General features: G+C 51.9%; 1 protein-coding gene across 1 annotated transcript in view; it reads left to right on the top strand.

The window, feature by feature from the left end:
• Positions 1-23,898, top strand: part of LTBP2 (latent transforming growth factor beta binding protein 2) — a 73,620-nt gene that overhangs the window by 38,943 nt on the left and 10,779 nt on the right. The window contains 14 exon segments of the mRNA XM_064154842.1: positions 1,184-1,286; positions 10,884-10,958; positions 14,698-14,820; positions 15,292-15,456; positions 16,304-16,534; positions 17,105-17,127; positions 18,003-18,042; positions 18,443-18,535; positions 19,567-19,692; positions 19,829-19,957; positions 20,334-20,453; positions 21,274-21,393; positions 21,585-21,707; positions 21,906-22,031. Of these exon segments, the coding sequence (XP_064010912.1) occupies positions 1,184-1,286; positions 10,884-10,958; positions 14,698-14,820; positions 15,292-15,456; positions 16,304-16,534; positions 17,105-17,127; positions 18,003-18,042; positions 18,443-18,535; positions 19,567-19,692; positions 19,829-19,957; positions 20,334-20,453; positions 21,274-21,393; positions 21,585-21,707; positions 21,906-22,031 (1,597 nt within the window).

Below are 23,898 nucleotides of genomic sequence, written 5' to 3'. Positions count from 1 at the left end.
TTTTCATGGAACGATGCCTTCCTGGGCAGCTTGGTCAGGGCTTGGGAAGCAAAGGCACATGTGAGGCTTTCTCACCACTGTCCCACAGTCATCATTATTTCTTATTTTGTCTTTCCCCATATGTTTTTCTTGTGTCACTGGAAAAGCATCAGAGTTTTGGCACCCACAGGAACACCTGTGAGCTCCCTCCAGAGCAGCTTGCACTCAGCGAAACCCTATGTCTGGGCAGCCTGGGACTCGGCCCCTTCCTTGCTACTCCCCCTCTCCACTACTCCCCAGCCCTTTCTGAGGGGCTGCTCCCGGTTGCCATCCCACCCTGTAGTAGTTCCCATCCAAGGTGTTTCTAGTGTGTTACATTCTCAGCCATTCCCTAGTGTAAAAACAAATGAGATCGGACCCTGGGGCTGGAAAATCCCAGCTGCTCCGTGGGGAAACGGCAGCTTTCTGGTGCTGGGAGCAGATGACGGTGCACAGAGATGCTCACGGATGCCTGGAGAGGCTGTGGAAGACACTCTGTGGGGATGAGGGTGGCATCAGAGACAGCCTTGCTGTGCTTTCACCTCACCCAGCCAGGACAATGCTGTGCCCGGGAGGGGGCGAGGACCCCCGTAGGCAGAGCTTGCCTCTCCCCGCTCAGCCACAGCCGAGCCCATTGGTATGCAAGTGCTGGGCAGGCGGCCACGTATGCCTGGATGGGAGCCAGTTCTGGCCTGTGGGCCCAGCAGCTCTGCTCGAACAGGGAAGCCTGTAATCCAGAGGGCCTTGCCAGGGGGGCGAGGGATGCAGGAGAGAGTGACTTATTAAGCAGGGAACAGTGCCTGACCGCAAGCTCCCTGCAGGGCTGCAGTGGTGCACCCATTTTCCTGGCTAATCAGCCAGGCATGGGGCTGATCCCAGGGCTTTGCTGGGTGATACCATCTCTGGTTCATCTCCTGTTCTGTTTGATGTCCTGTTCCCCTTTGAGGGATGCAGTCAGGGGTATCTCTTGGTTTTCTGTCTGCACAGTTGTTTATTGTCTTAAACCACCGTCCAGTGGGGGGCTGTGCTGGGAGGGCTGTGCCAGCCTATGACTCCAACTGTTGTCTGCCATGCTGGTTCTGCCTCCATTGTGCCAAACACAGTGGACAGGAGTTCATCCTACTGCATCCAATAGAAGCCTGATTCTCTGCTTCTCTCTCTGCAGTGTACCAACCCCCTGCCAGGGCTAACCAAGCTGGAGGACTGCTGCGGCAGTGTGGGGCTCTTCTGGGGTGTGGACCGCTGCCTGGCCTGCCCACCTCGGCCAAGTGAGTACTCTTGCTGCCTGGGGCTGTGCAAGAGATGGCCTGCACCCTTGGCATGCAGAAATGGTTGGACTGCACCACGTGGCCAAGGAGGCATGGAGCAGAGTAACAGGTCCCCTGATGTATGGCTCTCCTTTGCTAAGGCTCTCAAGCATGGGCAGCATGTCTGATGTGGTGCACAGGGTCGTGCTGGCCACTACCTCAGCCCATGCAGCAGGGAGCAGCACTCAGCTTTGAGCACGGGTCTCTGGTTCAGCACTTTCTCCTTAAATTGCCCCTGCAAAATCTTGGTGTGATTGATGGTTCCCACCAGGCTAGCCCTGCTTGGAGGGCAAAACAGAAAAAGGGCAGCCATGGTTATAGGAGGTGCAGTGCTAGGTCGATGGAAGAGGCTGCAGCCTCAGCCCTATAAAGTTACAGGCTTGCTCTGCGCCCAGCACGGGCTTGGCAGGGGTTCTGGAAATAACACTACATCAAACAATTGGCAGGAGCAGACCCAGGGGCCGTTCCAGCGGCACAGGCATCCAGCTCCACTTCTGCTGCACTTGGGAGCTGAATGGACTGATCCAGTGGGAGATGGGGATTGCTTGGCTGCTTTTATCGGGGTGCTTCATGACAGGCATGAACCCATGTACCATATCCCCATCCCATGTTGTGCTAAAGAGGCCACGTTGAAGAGCTCCTGGATGGAGGAGGCAGGCCCACAAGCACAGTGGCTCTGGCAGCTGGTGCTGAGTGGGTCTGGTGCGGGGCAAAGTGCACATGTCCAGTGTAACGCAGGCGGGGAGCTGCTCACCTCTCCTCTACCTGCTCCCTGGCCTCAGTGCCTCAGTGCTTGTTCATGTGCCTTCTCTGGATCCAAGGACTGAAGTAAACAGACCTCATAGTCCAGGAGACTTTGACTCATGAGCAGGGCAGAGGTGTCCAAGGTGGCAGGTTTCATGCAAACGTGTGTGGTGTTGGTGCTTTCTATCTCTGCCCAGAGGCTGTCCCACTCACTTGTACTCACATACTCCCTCCCTTGATTCAGTTCCTCCTTAGCCAGGGGTAGAGCCAGCTGGAGCCAAATTCCTCACAATCACAGACAAGGCTGTCAGCATCCTGGAACCCAGCACAGAAATGGGGAGCTCTGATGGTTGTCATCTTCCTTTTCTGCATGGCTCTGCTGTGGTCCCAGGCAGTGCTGCTGCTTGTCTACCCTTGTCCATGCGCAGTCCCAAGGGAGCCTTGGGCACTTGTGATTTAGAGGTGACCACAGGGTCTTCAGGTTCAGCACAAACAAGGTAATGCTTCACACAGGCCTCTGCTCCCTCCTCTTTCTCCCTGACCTTCACATCCCCAGTTATGGCTTTCCACTCCCCATCTCACAGCAGTCTCCCCGTTTCTCACCCTGTCTCTCTTTAGTCCACTCATTACGAAGCAGAGGGCTGCTTAACATTTCAGTTAAGCTGTGGATGGCTGTAAAAACTTCTGCACCTCCTTTTTCTGTCCAGGATGCTAGGTATCACTTGATGGCTGGAGCTGCAGCAGTGATTTGCTCTGCTGTACTTAGTTCTTCAGGCTTCAAAATGTATCTCTAATAACAGGCTTCCAAGATATGAAAACAGGCAGGAAATAATCCCATGTGTTCCTTGCAGTCAGCTAGCCAGTAGAGCAAATGCACTTGAGAAATGCCTCCTTGCTGCCAGCAGGTCCCACTTCCACAGCTCAGCACATGCCCTGTGTCCTATCATCGTCTGAAACTTGAGGGAGGTTGTCACTGCTGGTGTTCACTGAGCGGACAGATGCTTCTCTCTTCTCTGTCTTTTTTTCAGATTAATTCCATGGGGGATATGAAAAATGTATCCCTGTGGGTCTTCTGTCTTCCTGTGCCACAAGAAAATCCCATTCTCAGTCTCTCTGGCTTTGGTGATAAAGATCTCCTTTGGAGACCAAATGGCTGGTGTTGATTTTGGCAGGAATTCAGGCTAGGCAAAAGGGCTGTTTTCATCCTGTTTAATTGTGTGCAAGTATCTTCCTGCTTTGGCTACCTCTGATTGACTGCCCCATAACCAGCCCCACATGCAGGACACCACACAGCGAAGGGAGCTGTAAGACAGACATTCGATGGAGGCAGCCTAAGAGAGCTCAGCTGTTGAAGACCAGGTGGCTGGCATGCTTTTCTCTGGTGTACTGTCTTCACACACAGAAATCTCACACCAGAGTAAAGGCAGGGAAGCAGGCCTTTCTCCATAATCTTACTGCCCGATAGAGCCATCAAGATCTGTGCTGTCTCATCACCCCATGCCTCCTCTGCAGGGCTCCAGGTCCTCGCCTGTCCAGTGTGAAGGCATCGCTCCACGTCATTCATGCCTGCTGCTCACATTCCTTCTGTGTTCTTTCCTTGCTGGCCAGTGTTGTGCTCACTCAAAGTCACTGGGCTGTGGTTCAGTGACCTGGTGTCTCGTGCAGAGAGATAACATGTCCAGGGGATGTTTCCAGCTTTCTTCTTGGCAGCATGGTCTTCAAAGAAAACTCCTTGCTGCTCATGTGTCCTGGGGAGGCGTGCACCAGAGCAGGCTTGACAGCATTAGGAATTTAATTCCAGCAACCAGAGACAGAAATGGCAGAAGCTAGTTCAGTGTAAACAGTTACAAATGTACAGAAGTGCAGCCAGGCAAGAGCTAGACAAATGGAGAACTTGTTTGGATTGACTGTCTGCCCGAGACACTGATTGTTAGTAGAGTCTGGATACGTCCGGATGTCTCCATCGAGTGCAGCTTTCATGTTTGGGACGTGTTTGTGTGCGGAAAGACATCAGAGAAGAAGAATTGGAGGCAGGCATCTGTCTGAGTGAACCTGCCATGACCAATCCCTGCTATTTTTTGTGTCTTGCCCAGCATCAGGAAAGCCAAGGCACTTGAATGCTTTGTCTGCATGCTAAGGGGACCATGCTGAAAGCTGAATTCAGAATTAAGGTAAGGGTGGGGTTGACCTGGCCAGGACTTTCTGCAGTGGCTGTTACATTTGTCTCAGAGGTTTTGTTAGGCTTTGCTCAGGCTTTTGTCTGCATGGTTTGCTGCTAGGAGGGTGTGTATTGGTAGGCCACTTCAGAGAAGTGGGGACAGAGTTGGATATTCATGCAGGCTGTAATAGAAGTTGTGAGTTCTCTGTTGCTCAAGTAAGTGAGAGCTGAAAATAGGATGCCCAGGATATATCAGAGTCAGCGCTGGGAAAAAGAGGAGAGTTGAGAGCTTGCTCCATGAGTCGTTTGGGTAAAGATTGTCACCCAACCCATGAAAAAGAGATGAACCAGAGGCAGGATTCTGAAGAGTGGTAGGACACCTCCAAGCTGTTGTGTGGTGTGATGATTTGGGTGTTCCCCCCGCTCTCCACTTTGGAAAATCACCCAGACTAGACTCAGTGGCTCTGGAAATTGAATGAAGCTTATTATTTACAGCTTAGCACAATATACAAGCAGATATTTATCATATATACAGCTATATGGAGAAATATGCAAGTTGAAAAGTAATACAGAAACACAACAGCCCTCCCAGAAACATGAATCCCCAAGAGGGGCTCTCAACCACTCTTCCACTTTCCTCCTGCCCCTCTACCTTACCCAAGATCTTGCCTTATATTCAAGGTAAGTTTGGAGGGTTGGATAGGGGGATTAGGAAGCAGGTGAATTAGTCACAAAGATGGCAGGTTAGGTTAGAGAGAGAGAGAAAAGGTCAGCCCAAAGCCCAGACGACGACTGCCTTATCTATGTTTTTGTTCTTGTTCCTGTACATCTCAGCAAACCTATGAGTGAAGTAGACATCACCATTGTTTTCCTTTCACAGCCTGTAATCTAATTCTTCTCACCAAAACATTCTAGCTAGCCTCAAACTAGCACATGTGGCTACAATCCTTCAATTCCAGCTGGAGATGGCTGGATTAAATGTTTGGCACTGCAAGATAGGATAAATCAGGAGATGTCCAATGAAATCCCAGTTTTTTTAATATTTAGAGGAAGCAGTGGAACACACATTGAAGGGTCAGAACAGAGAGATTGGAGCATATGGGAGCTGGAAGTTAAACTTGGAGAAAGCTGATATCAGGAGAAGGGAATTAGAGGCTGAGGAAGTAGCTAAAGTAGAGACACTTGAATGTGCCTGGGAGGAAGCCCAGGGACTGTCAGGGTATTTGAGCAGTTCTGGTGAGAAAGCTGTGTTGAAGTAATGTACTATGGCAAACTCAGGGCGTGGGGCTAGTAGTGGGCACACTGCCAGACAGAACTACTCCCGATTACCTGCCAGACCATGTACTGTTTTGAAGTGTACAGTGGTCTGTGGAGAAGAACATGCTGGAACAAGGTCAAGAGATGGTCTGTGGAAACTAAAACCAGCAAGACTTGAGCTGTAGGTTGACGTAGACCCCAGGGCGGGTGTGGAAATGGACACTGATTTCCTTGAAGCCTTGGTTGTCCTTAGGCACCTGGGGATAAAGGAAACTTGTAGCAGAGAGTTCTTCCCAGAGTGGGTCATGGTCCTCCTACCTCCTCCCTGTCCCAGGGACTGAACACCTCTGCAACCCACAGAAGCAGCTTGCAGAAGCCAATACCAGTGATGAAAACGATCTCTGGTACTGCTTGGGAGCTAGAAGTCTCACCTTTCTGTGTGGCTTCGTGGGTTCTGTGTGGGTTGAGGTGCTGGAGCAGATGCAGAGGAAAGCAACAAGATTGGTGAAGGAACTGGAGGGAAAGCGTATAAGGAGAGGTTAAGGGAGCTGGGGTTGTTTAGCCTGGAGGAGACTCATAGGGGACCTTACCACACTCTACAGCTACCTGAAGGGAAGTTGTAATCAGGTGGGGGTCAGGCTTTTTTCCCAGGCAACTTGTGACAAGATGAGAGGTTTAGGTTGGGTATTAGGAAGCACTTCCTCATGGAAAGGGTAATTAGACCCCAGAATGGACTGCCCAGGGAGATGATGGAATCGCCATCTCTGGAGGTATTTAAGGAAAGATTGGATATGGCATTTAGTGACACGGTCTGGTCGGTGAGGTGGTGTCAGGTCATAGGCTGGACCTGGTGATCTCAGAAGTCTATTCCAGCCTCAATAAGTCTGTGATTCTGTGGCTTTCTAGGTGCAGCAATAAACCTGTATTTTCCAGATCCTGGTGTTTTTCAGTGCCCCTTGTCTGTTATCTCAGGCTGCAGTCAGCCTGAGAAGGGGCTTGTCTACACACTCACCAGCTGTGCTCACTGCAGATCTTCTGGGGTGCTTTCTGTCCTCCAGCTATATGCTCTGGTGTGTTAAGAAGCTAGCCTTTAGAGGCTATTGTTTTGATTTTATTCCCACTCCCTGTGTTTTTTCAAGTTTTTTGTCCTAGAGAAAAGTCTGAATTTCACTGGAAAGTTGGATCTTGTAATGTCTAGCTTGGCGTCCGCAGCACTCCCCAAACAGACCTCCCACTGCGAGAGGGGTGGCAGCTCACCCATGGAGGCGTCCTCATCAGAAACGCCCAGCGAGCAGCTCTGCAAAGCTGCACTCTCCCCTGCGCTGTGCCTGCAGGCACTGAGACATCCCTTGAAAATCAGCCCTCTGGTCTGCTCTTGCTGCGGTCAGACTGGGGAGGATGTGAGGGGGAAAAGCCTGGAAATATGGGAAGGAGACTACAGAGGAGGCTGCTTCTGCTGACCTAACACCAGGTGTCACCGGGATTGTGTCCAGGACAGCGAAGAAACTGAAACCTCTGGGAGGTTATAGCAGTACCACAGAAAGCTTAAGCTGTGGAAGTGCAGCATTGTTCTGCAAGAGTGTTTGGTTTGCCCCTCGTTAATGTCAGTGGTGTATTCTCAGCACTTAGCAGCAGAGTGTTGCAGAAGTGGAGGGTTTTAGGTACAGAGGTATCCTGTACCACTTGAAAGCCAGTGTGGGAGTGAAATGAGGCTCTCTGTTAAAATGACCCCAAAGGCCAACAGTAATGACCTGAGGGTTTTTTTTTTTTAACTTGAAGCATCTTTTTCACCTTGAAGATCTCTGTTGATCATGAGTAGAGCAGAAAGCTTAGTTTTGTATTGCACATCAGCACTGGGGAATGCCCTCCCTGACCCTGCTACTGTAGCCTTTGTTGGGGCATTGAAGAAGGTCTCACTGCCTATCATAGACCACCCCGAGGAGAGGAGAACAGTCAGGACAGATGTAGACTGAAGGATCTGTGTCCTTTGCCTCTTGTCGGTTTTGCCTGGGAGCTCAGCTTATTGCCACAGCCCTGCTTACTTCTTGGTCTGACACCTCCACTACAAATTCTCTTTGGAGGCTGCTGTGGTGTTTGAGCTGCTCTGCCCTTCTGCCAGCAATCTCTGCCACTGAGGTCATCGCTGCAACGGAGGCTAATCTTCTCTGCTTTGTACTAAATCAAACTGAAGTTTGACTGAGTTCACCACTCCAAATGCCACAGGACTGTGCGCTCTGGATCCTTTCATTTCCAAAGTGATGGAAAACCCAGGGCAAGCAAGGGTGCCACAGCCACCTTCCTGACTTCACATTTTGCACCCACTGCAGGCATGGGGAGATGCCCAGCATTCAGCCAGGGTAGAGATTCTTCTGTGGAGCTGATCCAGGGTCTCCAAAATTGTCTGTGAATCCTGATAGTGGCAAAGGAGTTAAGCAAGGCAAAGTTTCTCAGGGGGATGATGCCTTCTATAAGACAAATGGAAAGAGTTAAAGAAATGGGCTAGCTTTCAGCAGCCAAGCATTTGATCACTTCTCATCTGACTGCAGGCTTGCCTCTTACCCTTTTAACAGAGTGATACTGGCTGCCCTGATGTAATGTTTTATCTCACCCTGCAAACCTTGCTTTGCTCAGGTACTTGTGGCTACCACCTCTAGAAGTGACTTCTTTCCACTTCACTATTAGTCTCACCTTCTTCATCTCATCTTCAGACAGTGTGTGGGGAAGCCAGAGCCATTGCATAAAGCTTCTCCATGAAGTACCCCTCCAGCTCTGGATGCTGCCAGATTTCTGCACTCTGATCATCAGAGCATCTTTTTCTCTTTAGTGGGTTCTAGAGGAATAGTCTTCAAAGCCAGTCTCCCACTCCTTCCAGCTACTTGGGAGAGGAGTAATGCAGATCCCCTTTGCAGGAAACTCTGGTGTCCTAGGCTTTTTTTTTCTGGGGCATTTGATCATCTCTGCAGTAGTTCAGCAGCATTAGAACTCATGGGGAAAAAAGGTCCCCTCCTCAAGTAACCAGGTACAAAGTTGAGAGTTAGTAGCTTACATCTTCCTGCAGAATCACAGAATTAAAGAGGTTGGAAAGGACCTCCAGGATCATCAAGTCCAACCTATCACCTAACCCTTCTAACTAAGTGCCTCATCCAGCCTCCTTTTAAACACCTCCAAGGATGGTGACTCCACCACCTCCCTGGGCAGCCCATTCCAATGGGCAGTCACTCTTTCCATGAAGAATTTCTTCCTAATGTTCAATCTAAACCTGCCCTGGTGCAGTTTGGGACTGTGTCCTCTTGTTCTGTCACTGGGTGCCTGGCAGAAGAGACCAACCCCTGCCTGGCTACAGCTTCCTTTCAGGTACTTGCAGAGAGCAATGAGGTCTACCCAGAGCCTCCTCTTTTCCAGACAAACAACCCCAGCTCCTTCAGCCGCTCCTTGTAGGGCTGTGCTCGAGCCTGCTCACCAGCCTTGTTGCCCTTCTCTGGACATGTTCAAGTACCTCAACCTATTTTTTAAACTGAGAGGCCCAGAACTGGACACAATACTCAAGGTGTGGCCTGACCACATGCTGTCTTCACCTGTGGCCAGATCCTGGCAGACAGAGAGCAGGCTCCATCTGGTACCTCAAAACTGTCTTGGTTCCCCTTGGTGTAGAAAGATCCACTCCTGTTACCTTGCAGTTATTCTTTGCAGGGCATGCAGGTTCTTTTGCAAAATTAAGACATTTCTCCACTGCCTCATGAGTGATTTGCTGCAGTAACAACTTGCAGGTGCTGAAATGTCATGAGACTTGTACATTTACCCCCATCACTGTTGTTGTCTGCTGTGCCTTCTCCTCAGCAACATCTAGTGGAGGGATGCTGCAGGATCTGTTTCTCTTTTCAGAAGGGGAGCAGCACAGTGACACATCATCGCTGTTTGATCTCCAGCATGCTGGTTCCCCATTGGAGGGCTTGGACATGATGATGCTCTTTCATTTAAGCCTCTGTTATCACTTTTGCCGAGACTGATAGATGGTTGCAAGCACAGCTAATGCCTGTCAGCAGCCCCAGGACTGCAGTCTGCAGTTGGGAGGACCTGGGTATTCCAGGGAGGTGCTGAGCCTGAAGCCTGTGAGCCAGAGGTTGTTTCTCTGGCCCAGAAGGCTGGAAATGTATGTGGCAATTCCCAGCATCACCAGCACTCAACTCTACCATTCAGGTGTCTGTAAAACTCCCCTGCTTACAATTCACGACTGAAGGAGGCAGATAGATTTTTTTGGTCTTAGTCATTCATCCAGCCACTGAGGATCTCTCTGCACCCAGAAACCCTTGTAGCTTCATTTAATATATCTGGGGAAACTTTGTATTGCACTTCGTGGTACAGGCTGGAGAAAGATTTGATCTCCCATCTTTTATTTCCCAAGCACCTTTATCCTAGGAGTCTGGTCCCTAACTTTTGCCTTTCAGGAAGTCTCCTAAAATGGCTTTAAACTGCATTATCAGGTCAAAGTGTCCAGGTCAGAGTTATGGCTGTGTCTGTTCTCTGCATGCATCATTTTTTCATGTTCTTGACCTTTGCAGTCTCTTTTCCTGCTGCAAGGATGGTCTCAGTGTATCTCTGGTTCTCAAAAGCTGACATATGTTAGGAATCTGCCAGATCCTTGAAGTGGCTACTGATATGGAGGGCTTTCCACATGTGACACCCAGGTGTGAGCTACTGATGCCAGGCAGGAGGAATAGAAGTGGTGGGAATATGACTGGACAGTCACTTAGCTGTTACATGGACTTCATTTTTCCAAGTGTATGGTCCAGAAAATTAAAGAGGATCCCCACCCTGGGAAAATCCCATCCTTAGAGTACCTTTCTTCTGACTCCACCCCATGCTTACTCACATCTCAACTTGTCACCTCCTGGATTCCTTTTCCCTTGTTCCTTGGGTGCCTAAATTTGACTTCCTTGGAATGTATGGGCTTTTAAAAGTGTGGAGAGGTTTCACTGTGCATGTCTGAGGCCATTTTGAAAGCCACCAAAGTGTTATTGACATTCTCTATGATGAGAGTGGCTTGGACCAGGGGAAAAATGTAATGAACAATCTTGTCAAGGACCTCTGTCATTCCTTTCACTCTGATTCCCCATGTTGTGTGCCAGCTGGCTATCCAAGCTGGCCTGAGAGGAGCCATGGTGACACAGTGTCAGATATGAAGCACATGCAGCACCTCTGAGTCACCAGGTTGGCACCTGCCAAGCAGCAGAAGACATTGTTTGGGAAATGTGGCTGTTCCCACCTTCCTCCCTGCCATCAGAGGCCTGTCCAAGGCAGACCTAGGGACCCTTTCCCCTCTGCAAGGAGGGCAGAGAGAAGGTGGGATACTGGTGGCTGTCTCTGCTGCTGATGTCCCACACAATTTGCTTTCTTCCCAGCACGCCTCATGATTGATAATGGGCAGGTGGAGTGTCCCCAGGGGTACAAGAGGCTGAACCGGAGCCACTGCCAAGGTAAGCATGCTGCTTTCATACCTCTGTCTTCTTCCCACATCCACTGTCAGAGATGTAATTATCTACACAAGTGAAATACAATTCTCTGACTCCTTAACACAGATCTGCAAAGAGCATGACTTATAAGAATCTCTGTGCTTTAATTGAGAGTGAAAGAAACCTGGGTGGCACTGGTCTGCATGACAGCTGCTAAGCACAGGCAGCACAGAGCTGGGCTAGCACAAGAAAAGTCACCTCTTAAGCTCTGCTAACCCACTAAAAGGACCTGCATTGCTGCCCTGCTAAGGGAGAACAAAACCATTTCTCCTGTAGTCTAAAAGCAACAGATGTTCTGTCACTTGAAAACATTTGGGAAGGTTGTCAGCCTGTCTAGTTGCTTATTTACAGGTGGAAGAGTGCCATGAAGTGATTCCTTCTGTTCCTTTCATGTCACTTGTGTGTGCTGCCAGGCTGCCCTGCCTGCCCCAGATTGCTGGGGTCTAGTCCTTTCTCATTCCTGCAGTCCCACAGTTCTGCGTGAGGAAGGTGTCATCTCTCTGCTTTTCTCTCCAGCCTGCATTTATTTGGCATCTCTTGGACCCACAGTGATTGTGGTTTTTTTGTGCTGTGACTGAAGTGGAATTTTGTGGTTCCCTTTTTGTGATTCATGATAAGCTGAGAGGTGTCATCTTGAAGATGCAGCAGGGAGCCTGGGCCCCAGACATTCAAACCCAAGGCTGGCAATCCAGTGACTCATCTCTTTTAGTTGGGACTTTCCACCATACTCACTTAATTAGTGATTCAACCTCCCCATGTTGTCCTAGGGGAGCGCTTTAACAGTGCAATGGCATCTGTTCTCCTTGGTGCTCAGATCTCATCCCTTATGCAGCCACAGATGACTCTATGGGTATGAGGAGCTAACCAGAGACATCAAATAGGAGCCAGAGGAACAGAACAGCTGGAGGGACTCAGGGCAGCAAGGAGAGACTTGCTCTGGAATCGCATCCCCTCTAAATGTCAGAGAAGGTCAGAGGAGCAGAGGGAGGTGACAATGTGGAGTTGGCTGGGAAGATGTTTTTCGCACAGGAAAAAGCATGGACCAGAGATTTGTGTCTTTGCATGCTCCTTCATAAAATGAGATGGAGAAGTACTGCGCTGTAGACACTGCTGCGTCAAGACACTCCTTCCATCTCTGCTGTGGCAGTTGGAAGTGTGTCAGGAAGCCCAGCACCTCACTTCAGCAACCTCAGTAAGCAATTTGGCTGACAGATGATGAGAGAGGCTACATGGGGCTTTTTCTTGCCAGTCCAAGTAGGAAAGGAGCCAAGAGGCTTGAATATGGCACATGGTTCCTGAGGCCATTGTCTGTAGAAAAGGTAAGTTGTCACCAGAGCACAAATGATTTGCTGGAGTAGGGACCTGGCAGAAGCCAAATTTCCTCCTTTGGTGTGGACAGAAAGGGTTGTCTCTGCTGCCTTCTGGCAGAGGAACAAATGGGTCATCTCTGCAAGATCTCCTTTCCTTTCCTTGCTGCATCCCCTTGAGCAGGAACAAGGCTACAAGGACACACACCAGCACCACATTGGCCATATATCCTTGGTGTCCATGTATATTTGATGTCTGTTGCTGACTCAGGTCCTTTCAGCTTGCCAAGCACCAGGGCAAACCAGCCTGCACCTTTCCACCACAGTATGCCTGACCCAGCAGAGCTATTTCTGAGGAGCACCAGCAGGCTTGTGTGGGGTGGGAAGAAGCAGCTGAGAGAATGGCAATTTGTGCTCCCTGGGGCCCCTTCTTGTGGGCTAGCCTCTTGTCCCTGGCATGCTGCAGGAGGCAGGGGTGCGTGGCCCTGAGCATGCCTGCCCGTTTCTGTCCCCCATGGGGCTTTCCACTCTGGGTGCGTCCTCTGCTGCCAGTGGAATGGAGGTGGCTCGACTGACACCGGAATGTGGCCCTGGTTTAAATTAAGCTCATAAAGCCCAGCTCTTGGTGCTTGTTTGTTTTGTGCTCTCATTATTCTAATCCTTATGATCTCTTGCGGAGGCCAAGCGCTTTGTCCAGTTGCTGTGTTGGAATGACACAGCGCTCCGACCATGCCGGCTAGCAACAGGAATGAGCCTCAAGGCTCCTCCAGAGAGCCAAGGCCTCTTCTCCGAGTGGGGTTCCCAGCATATTTGGAATCTGGCCACTGGCTGTTCTCATGAACTCTGCCCTGTGCTCAGTACAGAGCAGGAAACCATTACACTGCACAGACAAATCCTGCTCCTTCTTGGTCTGCTACACATCACTGTGGCGTTAGTATCCATCTGACTGAACATCATGGCCTGGTCTTCATGGCCCTTGTGTGTCTCAGCTATGTATGGGGCAGCTCATGGAGTAAGTTAAACAGCACAGAACTGGGGATGGCCTCTCAGGTCATTAAGTCTGAACTCAAACTGTCACAGCTGGCTGTCTGACTCTCCTGCTTCCAACAAATCTGCAAATGCTTCAGCTCTGAGGAACGAGGCAATGCTGGGAAAGCTGTTCTTGAGCCTACCTGCTCTCAGTCAGGCTCTTCCAGTATCTTCATTTTTCTGAGTGTCCCAGCAGCTCACCTCTGTGCCCCTTTTCACCTCAAGACAGTCTTTAGAACACTTTTGGGTGCTCTTAGGGCACCTGAGGTCTCCCCAGAGCCTTGAGCACTAGTATTGGGACTGCCTCATGTATTTGGAAAGTGTTTGACATGATGCTGCCTAGCATCATGTTTACAGTTCCTGGTCTTGGCAACTCACAGCTGTCCTGTGAGCAGTGAGTGTGCCCAGGTCCCTCTCACTGTCTGCTCCTACCCCTTAGTTGTGATATATATTTCTGTGACTTGTCCTCGGGTGTTGCTGAGATTCATCACACTCCTGCCACTGCATGCTCCCATCCAGCTCTTCCTGTGCTGCTTGTGCCTCCTGACACAGCACATCTCAGCAGCATGCTGACTTTTCTGGGCCAAGCTCTAGTGAAGATATAAAGCTATATAAATCAATGAGGAGGACTTCCTCCTCACTCTCCACTATGAAAGCTGCCCTCAGGCATCCCTCTCATGCACCTTTCACAAGTCCCTGTTTTCCTCAGCTTAGCTCATACATTCCTTCATGGTGCTGTATGAAAAGCTGTACTGCAGGCCAAATGGGTGAGCCTGACACTGTTTCCTTAGGATAAGCCCAGTTTCCTTCCTGAAGACTGAAAAGAGGCAGAGCTTGAGGCAGGGCTTGAGCTTAGCAGCTTAATGCTTGTTCAGGCTGTTCCTAGAAGAGGACACGACAGCAGTGAGCCACAGCCTGGCCCACCATCCCTTTGTCTCCACAGGGAATCAGTCACTGCCCTCCCTGTGTGCTGGCAGTGAGTTTTTCAGCATTCTCCCTGGACAATGGCTCTGTATGACCAGGACCAGGGATCGAATGAAAGGACAGGACTCAGCAGTCTAGGCTTGCAGACCACAACCATGATGGCTGTAAAAGTGACCCTGCTGGGGTGGCTCACTGTAAGGGCCACATCTGTTTTCCATGAGGACTGCAAAGCAGAACAGTCATTCATGAGCCATCCCTGCAGCTGCAGCAAGCAAGCTCTGTGACACAGATGTGGGATTACTGTCATCGCACTATGCTGCTTGATGCAGAATCTGCCCAGCTGAGACCACTTGATCTGCAGCACCTGAATGGGAGGCCCTGGGTATGTGGTTCAGTTCACCCTCAGCTCCTGCACATCTCACCAGGCTCTTTCTTGTCCACAGATATCAATGAGTGCTTAATGCAGGGCGTGTGCAAAGATGCTGAGTGTGTGAACACCCGTGGCAGCTTCCGCTGCACCTGCAAGCCTGGCACCATGCTGGACCCATCCCGCAGCCACTGCATCTGTAAGTGTTCTAAGGAACTCCTCAGTTTGGGAAGGGGCCTGGGCCTGATCCTGAGCCCACAGCTGAGCATAGGCTGCAAAGTGCTTTGCATCCAGGTGCAGTTTGGTGATGCTGTCCTGAGCTTCTGTGTAGAATGGGTCCTCATGCCTCATACCCACTTCATCCGTTGTTCTTCATGAACATCTCATGGCTCCCACAGAGCTTGGAGGGGATGTGCCTGCAATTTGACAGCAGAGGACACAGCCTCCTAGGTTGAGAGAGCTCCCACAGGATCTGCATTTGCTTGGGGGGATGAATGGCCCAGTGGCTCAAGGTTGATGATACTCTGGAGAGAGGATCAGGCAACCCTTGGGGCAGGCGGGGAGGAGCAGGAAGAGACAGGCTCAAGGGGGAGAAACCGAGTGTCCCTCGTTCTCCGTTTGGAGAGTGTAGAGCTTGACCTCTGGCACTGCCCCTGCCGTTGTGTTTCAGCGGACAAAGCGGTGTCAATGGAGCAGGGCCTGTGTTACCGCTCAGCAGATGGAGGTGTGTGCTCCTTCCCTCTCTCCCACCACATCACCCAGCAGATCTGCTGCTGCAGCCGCGTCGGCAAGGGCTGGGGGAAGAACTGCGAGGAGTGCCCCATGCCTGGCTCAGGTGAGACCTGCCCACCTCAGTTGTGCCTGCTCTGATTAGAGTGGGGCTTGCCCAAACTTGCCGACAGGCAGAAGGCTGCCAGACCCAGAACTGAGGGGTGGGATTACTGGCCTGTAAGATGGGTACAGCAGCCCAGGAAGAGGACTTGGATAATACTGGGAAGACAGAGAAATCCCTGGTAGGAAACCACTCTGTACCAGAGGGAGAGCAGAGCCTTGTCTATGCCTGGTTTTGCTTGACAGCCCTTTTGTCTCGTACACCTTCTTCTGGGCTGAAAGCCAGGTGATGGCGTTCAGCATATCTAATCATGAGCTGGATTCGAGGGGAAAGCACTGAAATACTTAGGACTGGGAAAAATTATCAGGTGGTTTGTGCAAATTATCACATGGTTTGTGCAGAGCATCTTGAGTAACATGCAAAGTGCCCAGTACCAAGATACCAGGTATTCACTTTTACTGGCTCTCTTGCTCAGCTTTGACCTTCCTGTGGCATGATCCCTTCCTAGCAATTCTGATTCAGGGGAGGAATTTATTTTTTGGTGTCTTGGAGAACCATCCAGTGCCTGTTAGAAACCCACACTGCCCTGTCAGCAGATTTCTTCTGCTCAAAACATCCACCCACTGCAGCCTAGATGTGTTTCTGTAAGTATTTAACCCTTAGAAATCTCCAGAAAGTGATAGGATGGGAGAAACTGGTACCTGCATTCACATACACACTTGTCCATCTTCAGTCCTTTCTTCCACCTGTCCCACCATCATGCCTGGGTGTGCTGAGTCAGGTGATCCCTACGCTGACCTCTTCCTTCCAGCCTCTACCCTCTAAAACTTTGACTGATTTTCCTTCACAGAAGCTTTCAAGGAGATTTGCCCAGCAGGACATGGCTACACCTACTCCAGTTCTGATATCCGCTTGTCAATGAGGAAGGCAGAGGCAGAAGAGCTGCCCTTCAGATTGGAAGAGCAAGGAGGGAGCAGCAACTGGACATTGGACTGGGCAGCAAGGAGACAGCAAGTGCAGGACAGCTTGCAGGGGAGCATCTTGGAGGCATTCCCACATCCTGGCACCTCAGCAGGAGAGGGTAGTGTGGGATTTACTGTTTAAAGCTGCTCCATCTGGGCCCCTTGGTATGGGTGGGCAAATTCCCAGGTCTTGCCGTGCCCCCACTGATGGACTTCTAGCTCATAAGGGTTTCCTACATTTATATGAATATGCAAGGTGATCTTTAGCCCTACTAATGTTCCTGGAGCATGAGACACACTACATCTTCAAGGCTTTGGAGAGGAGGTTGGATGTTTCAGGCTCCACTGTATCTTTGCAGTTGGTATTGGCTGGCCAGGCTGCCTTCACTGGGACCTCAGGTCTGTATAGCAGCCCTGGTACTGCATTCCTTGGGCTTCTGGTCAGCCCATCTGGAGGGCAGCATGACTGACTTTTTGTACCAGCACCTGCTGGAGCAGAAGCTCCTGGGACCTGCGCAGTGCCAGGAGAGGAGTCCAGATGGGTTGGCTTTGGGGTCAAGCTCTTGAGAGGGGTTGTGAGGGACTGAGTGGCAATGTCTTAGAAGTGGAGTGAAGCTGGGGCACCAAGGGTTTAAGGAGGATATCTGCCTGCCTTGTCTTTACTCACCATGCACTGTTTCACTTCCTAGGTGAAGTTTCTCCTGCTGCACAGGTGAGTAAGGTTTGTCATGCCACAGCTGGGTGCATAAGTGGTAGCTTGATGGACAGCAAGGAGGTTGTCACATGAATTGGTGACAGGGAGATGTGAGAAATGTGATCAGAGTGAGCATTAAAGAAAGCAAGCAGCTGCTGCTGGAGGGAACAGCATACAAACTGCTGGGTTGTCAGGGCTGAAGGTCATGTACCATGTGCCTGCTCAGCCCTTGCTAAGAGGCCATTAGCCCAAACCAACCGAAGCTAAGGACTCTGCTGCACTAGTTCGTGGACAGCATCACCTTCAGCTGGCATTTGCTGGGGCTGAGGTAACAACCCAGGCTGGCTGACAGTGGCTGTCAGCCTGGCCTGGCTGTAGGGCTGATGGGCAACAGGGGAAGAGGAACTGCTACAGTTACCTTGGGGAGTGCACTTCTCACAGAGCCCAGTGTCATAGTCAAGCCCAGCAGGTCCCCTCATACTGGCATGAGTGCAGAAGAAGCTCCACTGAAGCAGCTGGGGCCAGAGTAGCAGTCTTGAGACAGGCATAAGCAGAGGCTGCCCCCAGCACTCCACAACTGCTGTTGACAGTGGCAGTATTTAATGTGGCCAGATGCCCTTCCCTTAGCAGTGACCTTGGGGCTCACGTCCATAGTGTGCTGCCCTGGCCCCTCTCTGGGCAGCTCCCCAGACACAGCCAGAGGATGTGTTTTGCTCAGGGCTATGTGCTCAGGACAGAGTGGCCATGCCAGCTGCACCCAGTCATGGCAGCTTGTCCAACCAGGGTGGTGCCCTGGGAAGCAAGAGAAGCCAAGGTGGGAAAATATCTCAGGGGTGCTGCACCACAGCTACATGAACATGGATAGAGGCAATCCTATGTTTCTGTCCCTTCAGGGTGCTGCTGATGCCACTGCAGAGCATGCCATACACAGAGGTGAGCACCTGACTGGCAGGAGGGCAGGGCAGTCGTGGGGAGGAGGGCAGGGAAGCAAGGAGGCAGGAGAGTGAGGAGCTGCCTCTGCACAGTAGCCTGCGACCCCGGGAAGGATGGGCTTCTGGCTGGGCTGGCTGCCGGGTGACGCCGGGGACTCCTGCCACACAAGGGTGGCTGATATGGGGCTGTAAGGGTGTGGGAGGTGGTGGCATCTCCAAAGGGGTGGAAGGGTCTGTGTTAAATAACAAAATGATGACGTTGCTACAGCCACCCTGCAGCCCCTCCCCGTATGCTCTCGTGGAGCTGTGGATACAGGGACACCCAGCGCAGGTGCACCTTGGGCAGGCACCTCTGCCTGGGATTGAGGGCTGAATCTCACTCTCCCCTTCTTCCTCATCAGAGGAAGAGGACTCTTGGCATGGTCCCCCCCGTCTGGGTCCCATCACCACCTGGGACGATGCAGCTCCAACACAGATGCCGGTGCAGGGCTCAGGTGTGCATCCAGTGCTCTCGGGGATTCCCTTCTTCTCTTGGCCTGGCGCTGTGGGGGAATTATGTCCTAAGCTCTGCCCGAAGAATCTCTCCCTTCCCCACCCTGTTCGTCACACCACAGGGCCCCCTTTGACTTCCCAAACAGAAGTCCCTGCCCTACCACCCTGGGGCACTGTCCCAGCCAGGTCCCCATCTGCCGCCAGCCAGGCAAAGCTGACAGGCGATGGGGATGTGAGAGCGATCCCGGCCGGCGCTTGGCATCCCGGGTCCTTCCCCGCCTGCAGCAGCGGCTGCGGACGAGGGGGATGAGGCGCCCGCGGCAGTGGCTTTGGCCCCGTTCCCCCAGCAGCAGGAGCTGACTCATCGGGAAGGGCAGCACAAGGGGAGGCATGTGGCTCCCGGGGCGGCTTGTTTACTGCGCTGCAAACAAGGGCCCTCTTGTTCCAGGCTTGCTTAAGTGTCTGGGAGCGCAGCCCCTGCCCTCCGCCGCGGGGCTGGAGCACCTTGGGGAGCAGGCCTGGCCGGGGCACCTTGCTGAGGAATGCATCTTCCTCAATAGCCTTTTGTTTGGGGTTGGGCTGGCCTCCCTCAGCCGGCCCAGTGCCGAGGGGTGTGTGGTGCCCTCTTGTCCTCCCATTGCTGCCTGCACCCCACTTAGCAGGGTGGTGTTTGGAGAGGGAGCTCCACTGTCACCCCTAAAGGAGCCCACCCACAGGTGCCAGGCTCTGCTGCCAGCCCTTCTTGAAGCTGGCAGGCTTCCTCATCACAATTTTGTGGAGCACAAATGAGCAGTGCAGGGGCTTGGGGCATCACCCCAGCAGAGCTCAGGCCAGAGGAGGTGGCAGGGTCTGCCATGTCCTCCCTATATAGCCCTATGAGTTCAGGCTGCCTGAAAATGCAGAGGAACAGGCTCAGCACCTCTCTCCAAGAAGGCAAAAAGCCTGTTCAGCATGGTGCTGGAGACACAAGGCAGACACTAGACTCTGTGTACCCTTTCAGTCATGCCCCCAACCCTGTGTTCTCTCCTCCCAGGGGTTAGTGGCTGTGCCTCTTCACCCCTCTCCTGTGGAGCTGGCGCTTGTGTGCTCACCCCAGAGGGATACAGCTGCCTGTGCCACCCTGGCTACATGTTGGACGCTAGCCACCACCGCTGCATCGGTAGGTTAGCACCTGCTCTGTAGACTACTTGGTCTTTTAGGCTCCTGAGGGAAGGTCTGCTGACAGCTTGGCTGGCAGAGGGCAGACAGGCACCTGCAGGTGGCAAATGCCTGTCTTCTTTCCTTGGTTGGCACAGATGAAGATGAGTGCTTGAAAGATCCTTGTGCTGGAAGAGGTCACTGCATCAACAGTGTGGGCTCTTATTCATGCCTGTGCTACTCTGGGTACACCCTGGCTTTCTCAGAGGGCAAGCAGAGTTGTGAGGGTAAGTGGCATTTGCCTGGCATAGAGCTGCTACCTCCCCAGAGTCTCCCCAGTCTCCTGCCCTCACATACTCAGATGTCTGTGCACACACACCTGCACACCCTCCCTCCCTGCATGCCTGCCCGTGGACAGCCTGATCCATGGCCACCATCCTCTCCTACTCACTCAGGGACAGGACCTAGACCATGATGATCTGGGCAGGAGCACATGGTACCAGCCCTGATCACTGCTTCATGGCAAGGGGGGGTGCTAGGACAGAGTGGGGATGGAGGAGACTCCCAGCATGAGTCCTCTGGGAGCCTGCTCCTCTCTTCGCACCCAGCCCTCCCCACAATAGAGAGGGAAGACTTCAGGACAGTCTCCCTGTCTGCTGCCAGATCGAGATGAGTGTGAGCAGCCCTCTACCTGCAGAGGACAACGATGCATCAACAGCCTGGGTTCCTACCACTGTGAATGCAAGGAGGGCTTTGTCATGGGCCCCAGAGGACAGTGTGAAGGTGAAGCTTGCTACTTGCTATTGCCCTGCCCCTCCAACCCACTTTGCAGGGCTGAAGACCACTTTTTGTCACTCCTCCATATCTCCTCCTGGAAGTGAGGAAGGACCTCCATGTTTGTCTGCCCTGTGCCCATGCTTCCTCCTTTCCAGGAGGAAATACCTGTCCGTGTTCATGCCACCCTTACTATGACCAGACCCTTGTGCTAGCAAGTGGACTGCAGGGAGAACAGAGTGCAGAGACTCAGGCCACCTGTCCCCACAACATTCCCAGTCACATGGCATAACTTGTGCCCTTCAGAGTATTTGACCCTGTGAACATAAAGTGTGCCTGATGAAAGATCCCCACTTCTCAGAAGTTCATCTCCAGCAGAGTGGGAGGCTGTGTTAGGAAGCATTATGAAGAACAGGGCATGCTCAGAATGCTGCTGCCCCCACAGAGCCTCCAGAAAGCACTTTACTGAAGGACTTCCTGAGCTGGAGGCTGCATCCTAATACTTGTTATGAAAGTCCTTGATGAAACAGCCCTGCACAGATGTTCTCTGATCCCTTTCTTTGCCCATGCACATTCCTGGCCTTGGCAACATCCTGCAGTAGTGATTTTCACTGCTGGATTATGTCAGCCCTTGGGTGTGGGTGTAGGATCCTGAGGGCTAAATGAGACTATAAGAAGTGTTTTCCAAGCCCTGGCAAGCTTGTCTTAACTCATCTTGGGCATTGCTGTCCCCCAGAGGGGGATTCTGAGGATCCAGCCCAAGGGGACATCCTGTAGAGGGCTGCACCATTCATCTTTGGGAGCCTAAAAGGAGTGTGTTTCTTGGCAGATGTCAATGAGTGTGTGGTTTCCAGCCCTTGCCGCAGTGGGAATTGCGTCAATACGCTGGGATCCTACAAGTGTGTCAGCTGTGGGGATGGCTACCAGCCCAGGAACGGGAGATGTATTGGTGAGGAGCTTAGCCTGCCTCTGGGCAGCACCCTTGCCCCCCTCTCAGCAGTGCTCCCTTCCAGCCTCAGGTGGAACAGAGGCTTAACACCACCCATCTCCCATGGGCAGGCAGCCCAAGTGGCCAGGGCACAGCACTCTTGTGGCTTGGGTAGCAGGCTCTGCCACATTGCCCTCTGCTGTGTCACACAGATGTGGATGAGTGCCTTGCAAAGGAAACTTGTGCTCATGGACGGTGCATCAACCTGGACGGCTCCTTCCGCTGTTCCTGTTACCGGGGCTACGAGGTGGCACCTGATGGGAAGAGCTGCCAAGGTACTGGGGAACCATGGGTCCATACGCTCTTAAGTGGCATGCACTCAGTCCAGAGGTTTCTCTAGGCTCTTCCTGAGTGCTTGGCTCTGTCTGAGTCTTGGCCACTATGTTGGCTGGTTCTATCAACACATCTGCCCCTGGTCATGGGTACTCCACATCCTTTCCACTCATCTCACTCTCCCTCGTATGCTTATGCAGACATCGATGAGTGTGCAGCCCAGGCTGCCTGTCCCTCTGGACTCTGCCTCAACACTGAAGGCTCATACTCCTGCATGGCTTGCGACACCGGCTATGCCGTCCCCAGAGCGGGCAGCACCTGTGAAGGTATGTCCTTCCCAGGGACAGAGAAGTGAGGGAGGAGACACTGCCACTGGGTAATCCGTGGGGCTTGGGGACTCCTTTTGCCTCTGGGTGCTTCTCCAGCTTTGTAGCTGTATGATCAGCAGATCCCTTGGTGGGGCTGCAAGTGGATGTCACCTAGAGCAGTATAAAGGGATGGAGGGAGACAGACTCATTGCTGGGACTCAAAGGACAATGATTACCTGAGGGGGCGGGGGGGTGCTAGGAAAGGCCAGAGGAGTGCAGAAGGCCTGGAAACTTTGGCAGAGGGAGGTTATATGTGGTTCTGTTCAGAACTTTGTGCCTAGAAGCTTGTGTCCCAAATGTAGGTCCTCAGTAGAGGGAGGAAACTTGAGTCCACAGCCCCATGAGAGACTGTGAGCACCCAGGTTTCATCATCTTCCCCCAGCCCCTAATGTGGCTTAGATACATTTAAAAAGTAAAGCTTAGTCCAAGGGCTGTGCTGTGCCAAGTATGCGTGGCAGAGTTAACTCCACTATCAATCTGTGTTGGTTGCATTGCTGAGATGTGGCAGTGCCCTGCTCCTGCCTTACAGCCAACTGCCCCAGAGCAGGCAAATTCCCTCCTGGTGGCTACTCCCATAGGATATCCTGGACTTGAAATGGTTTTGTACAACTTCCCTGTTTGTGTCTAGGGAAGGGTGAGAGCAGAGCTGGCAAAGATATTTGTTTGAAGATTGGCCATGTGCTGTGCATTTCTCTCTAGAGCACTGCAGAGCTCTGCAACCTGCACATAGCTGGCAAACAGAGGACCTTAACCTTCGAGTGACTCTCAGAAGAGCTCCTTGCATAGAGGTCTCCAATAGGAGAGGAAAGGGAGGCTTTCCTGCTTCTGTTCTCCTGTTTTATGAAAGCCATTGTGAAATAAGCTTATTTTCCACTTGGTTCTTACCATCTGCCCTCCCCTTTTTTCAGGACTCCACATGTGTCCCCTATAGCCACCTCACCCCAGCTGTGTCACAAGGGTGCCTTATCAGGGCTTGATAGTGTTTGGGTCACACTGACCCAATGGCAGGATGGCATGTTCTTCCCTGCCTTGGATGCTGGCCTTGTCTCTGGATCTGAATTTCATATTTGAAAACTGATAAGGGCTTCATGATAGTTTTGTGATAAATAAAATAGGTTATGGTTCATCTGCAGAAGGATTCAAAAATATTGCTGCTTGCAACCCTTTGAGACTAAACAGCTGGGTATCTTGGCCCATCCTTCTGGCTAGCAGCATCCTCCAATGCTTCCCCTCTACCCCAGGGGCCTGCAAGTAACAGCAGCCTGCTGGCCCCCTGTTAGGAAGAAGGTACCTCTCTCTCTTCTTTGCAGTTTCTCAGTGTCCCTGGGGGAGTTGGGTGAGGGAGGGTTTGTGGGAATCTCTACAGCTCGGTAAAAGCTGATGCAGGTCCCTGGCCATCTTTGCCAGGAGAAGGACCTTGCAGACAAGCCTCGTGGGTAGGAAGGCAGAGCTACAGAAGATATGGCTGGTGCTGGGTTGCTTTCCTGATGTTTGCTCCTGAGGTTCTCTCAGCATCTGCAGCTCTGCACTGGCCTCTTCATAGCTGTAGTACCCAGTGCAGAGCTCTGCTGGTGGTGGACTCTGGGGTTAGCAGTATCCCTGTGCTCACAGAATTGCAGAATGGCTGAGGGTGAAAGGGGCCTCTGGAGGTCATCTTGTCCAACCCACTTGCTCAGGCAGGGTAATCTAGAGCTGGTTACTCAGGACCATGTCCAAATGGAAATTGAATATCTCCAAAGAAGGAGACTCCACAACCTCTCTGGACAGCCTGAGCCAGTAGTCAGTAAGCCTCACAGTAAAGAAAATATTTCCTGCTGTTCAGACA

Source organism: Pogoniulus pusillus, chromosome 1 (genome assembly GCF_015220805.1).
Source record: "Pogoniulus pusillus isolate bPogPus1 chromosome 1, bPogPus1.pri, whole genome shotgun sequence".
NCBI classification, from domain to species: domain Eukaryota; kingdom Metazoa; phylum Chordata; class Aves; order Piciformes; family Lybiidae; genus Pogoniulus; species Pogoniulus pusillus.
This window is presented reverse-complemented; position numbering and strand designations above follow the sequence as displayed.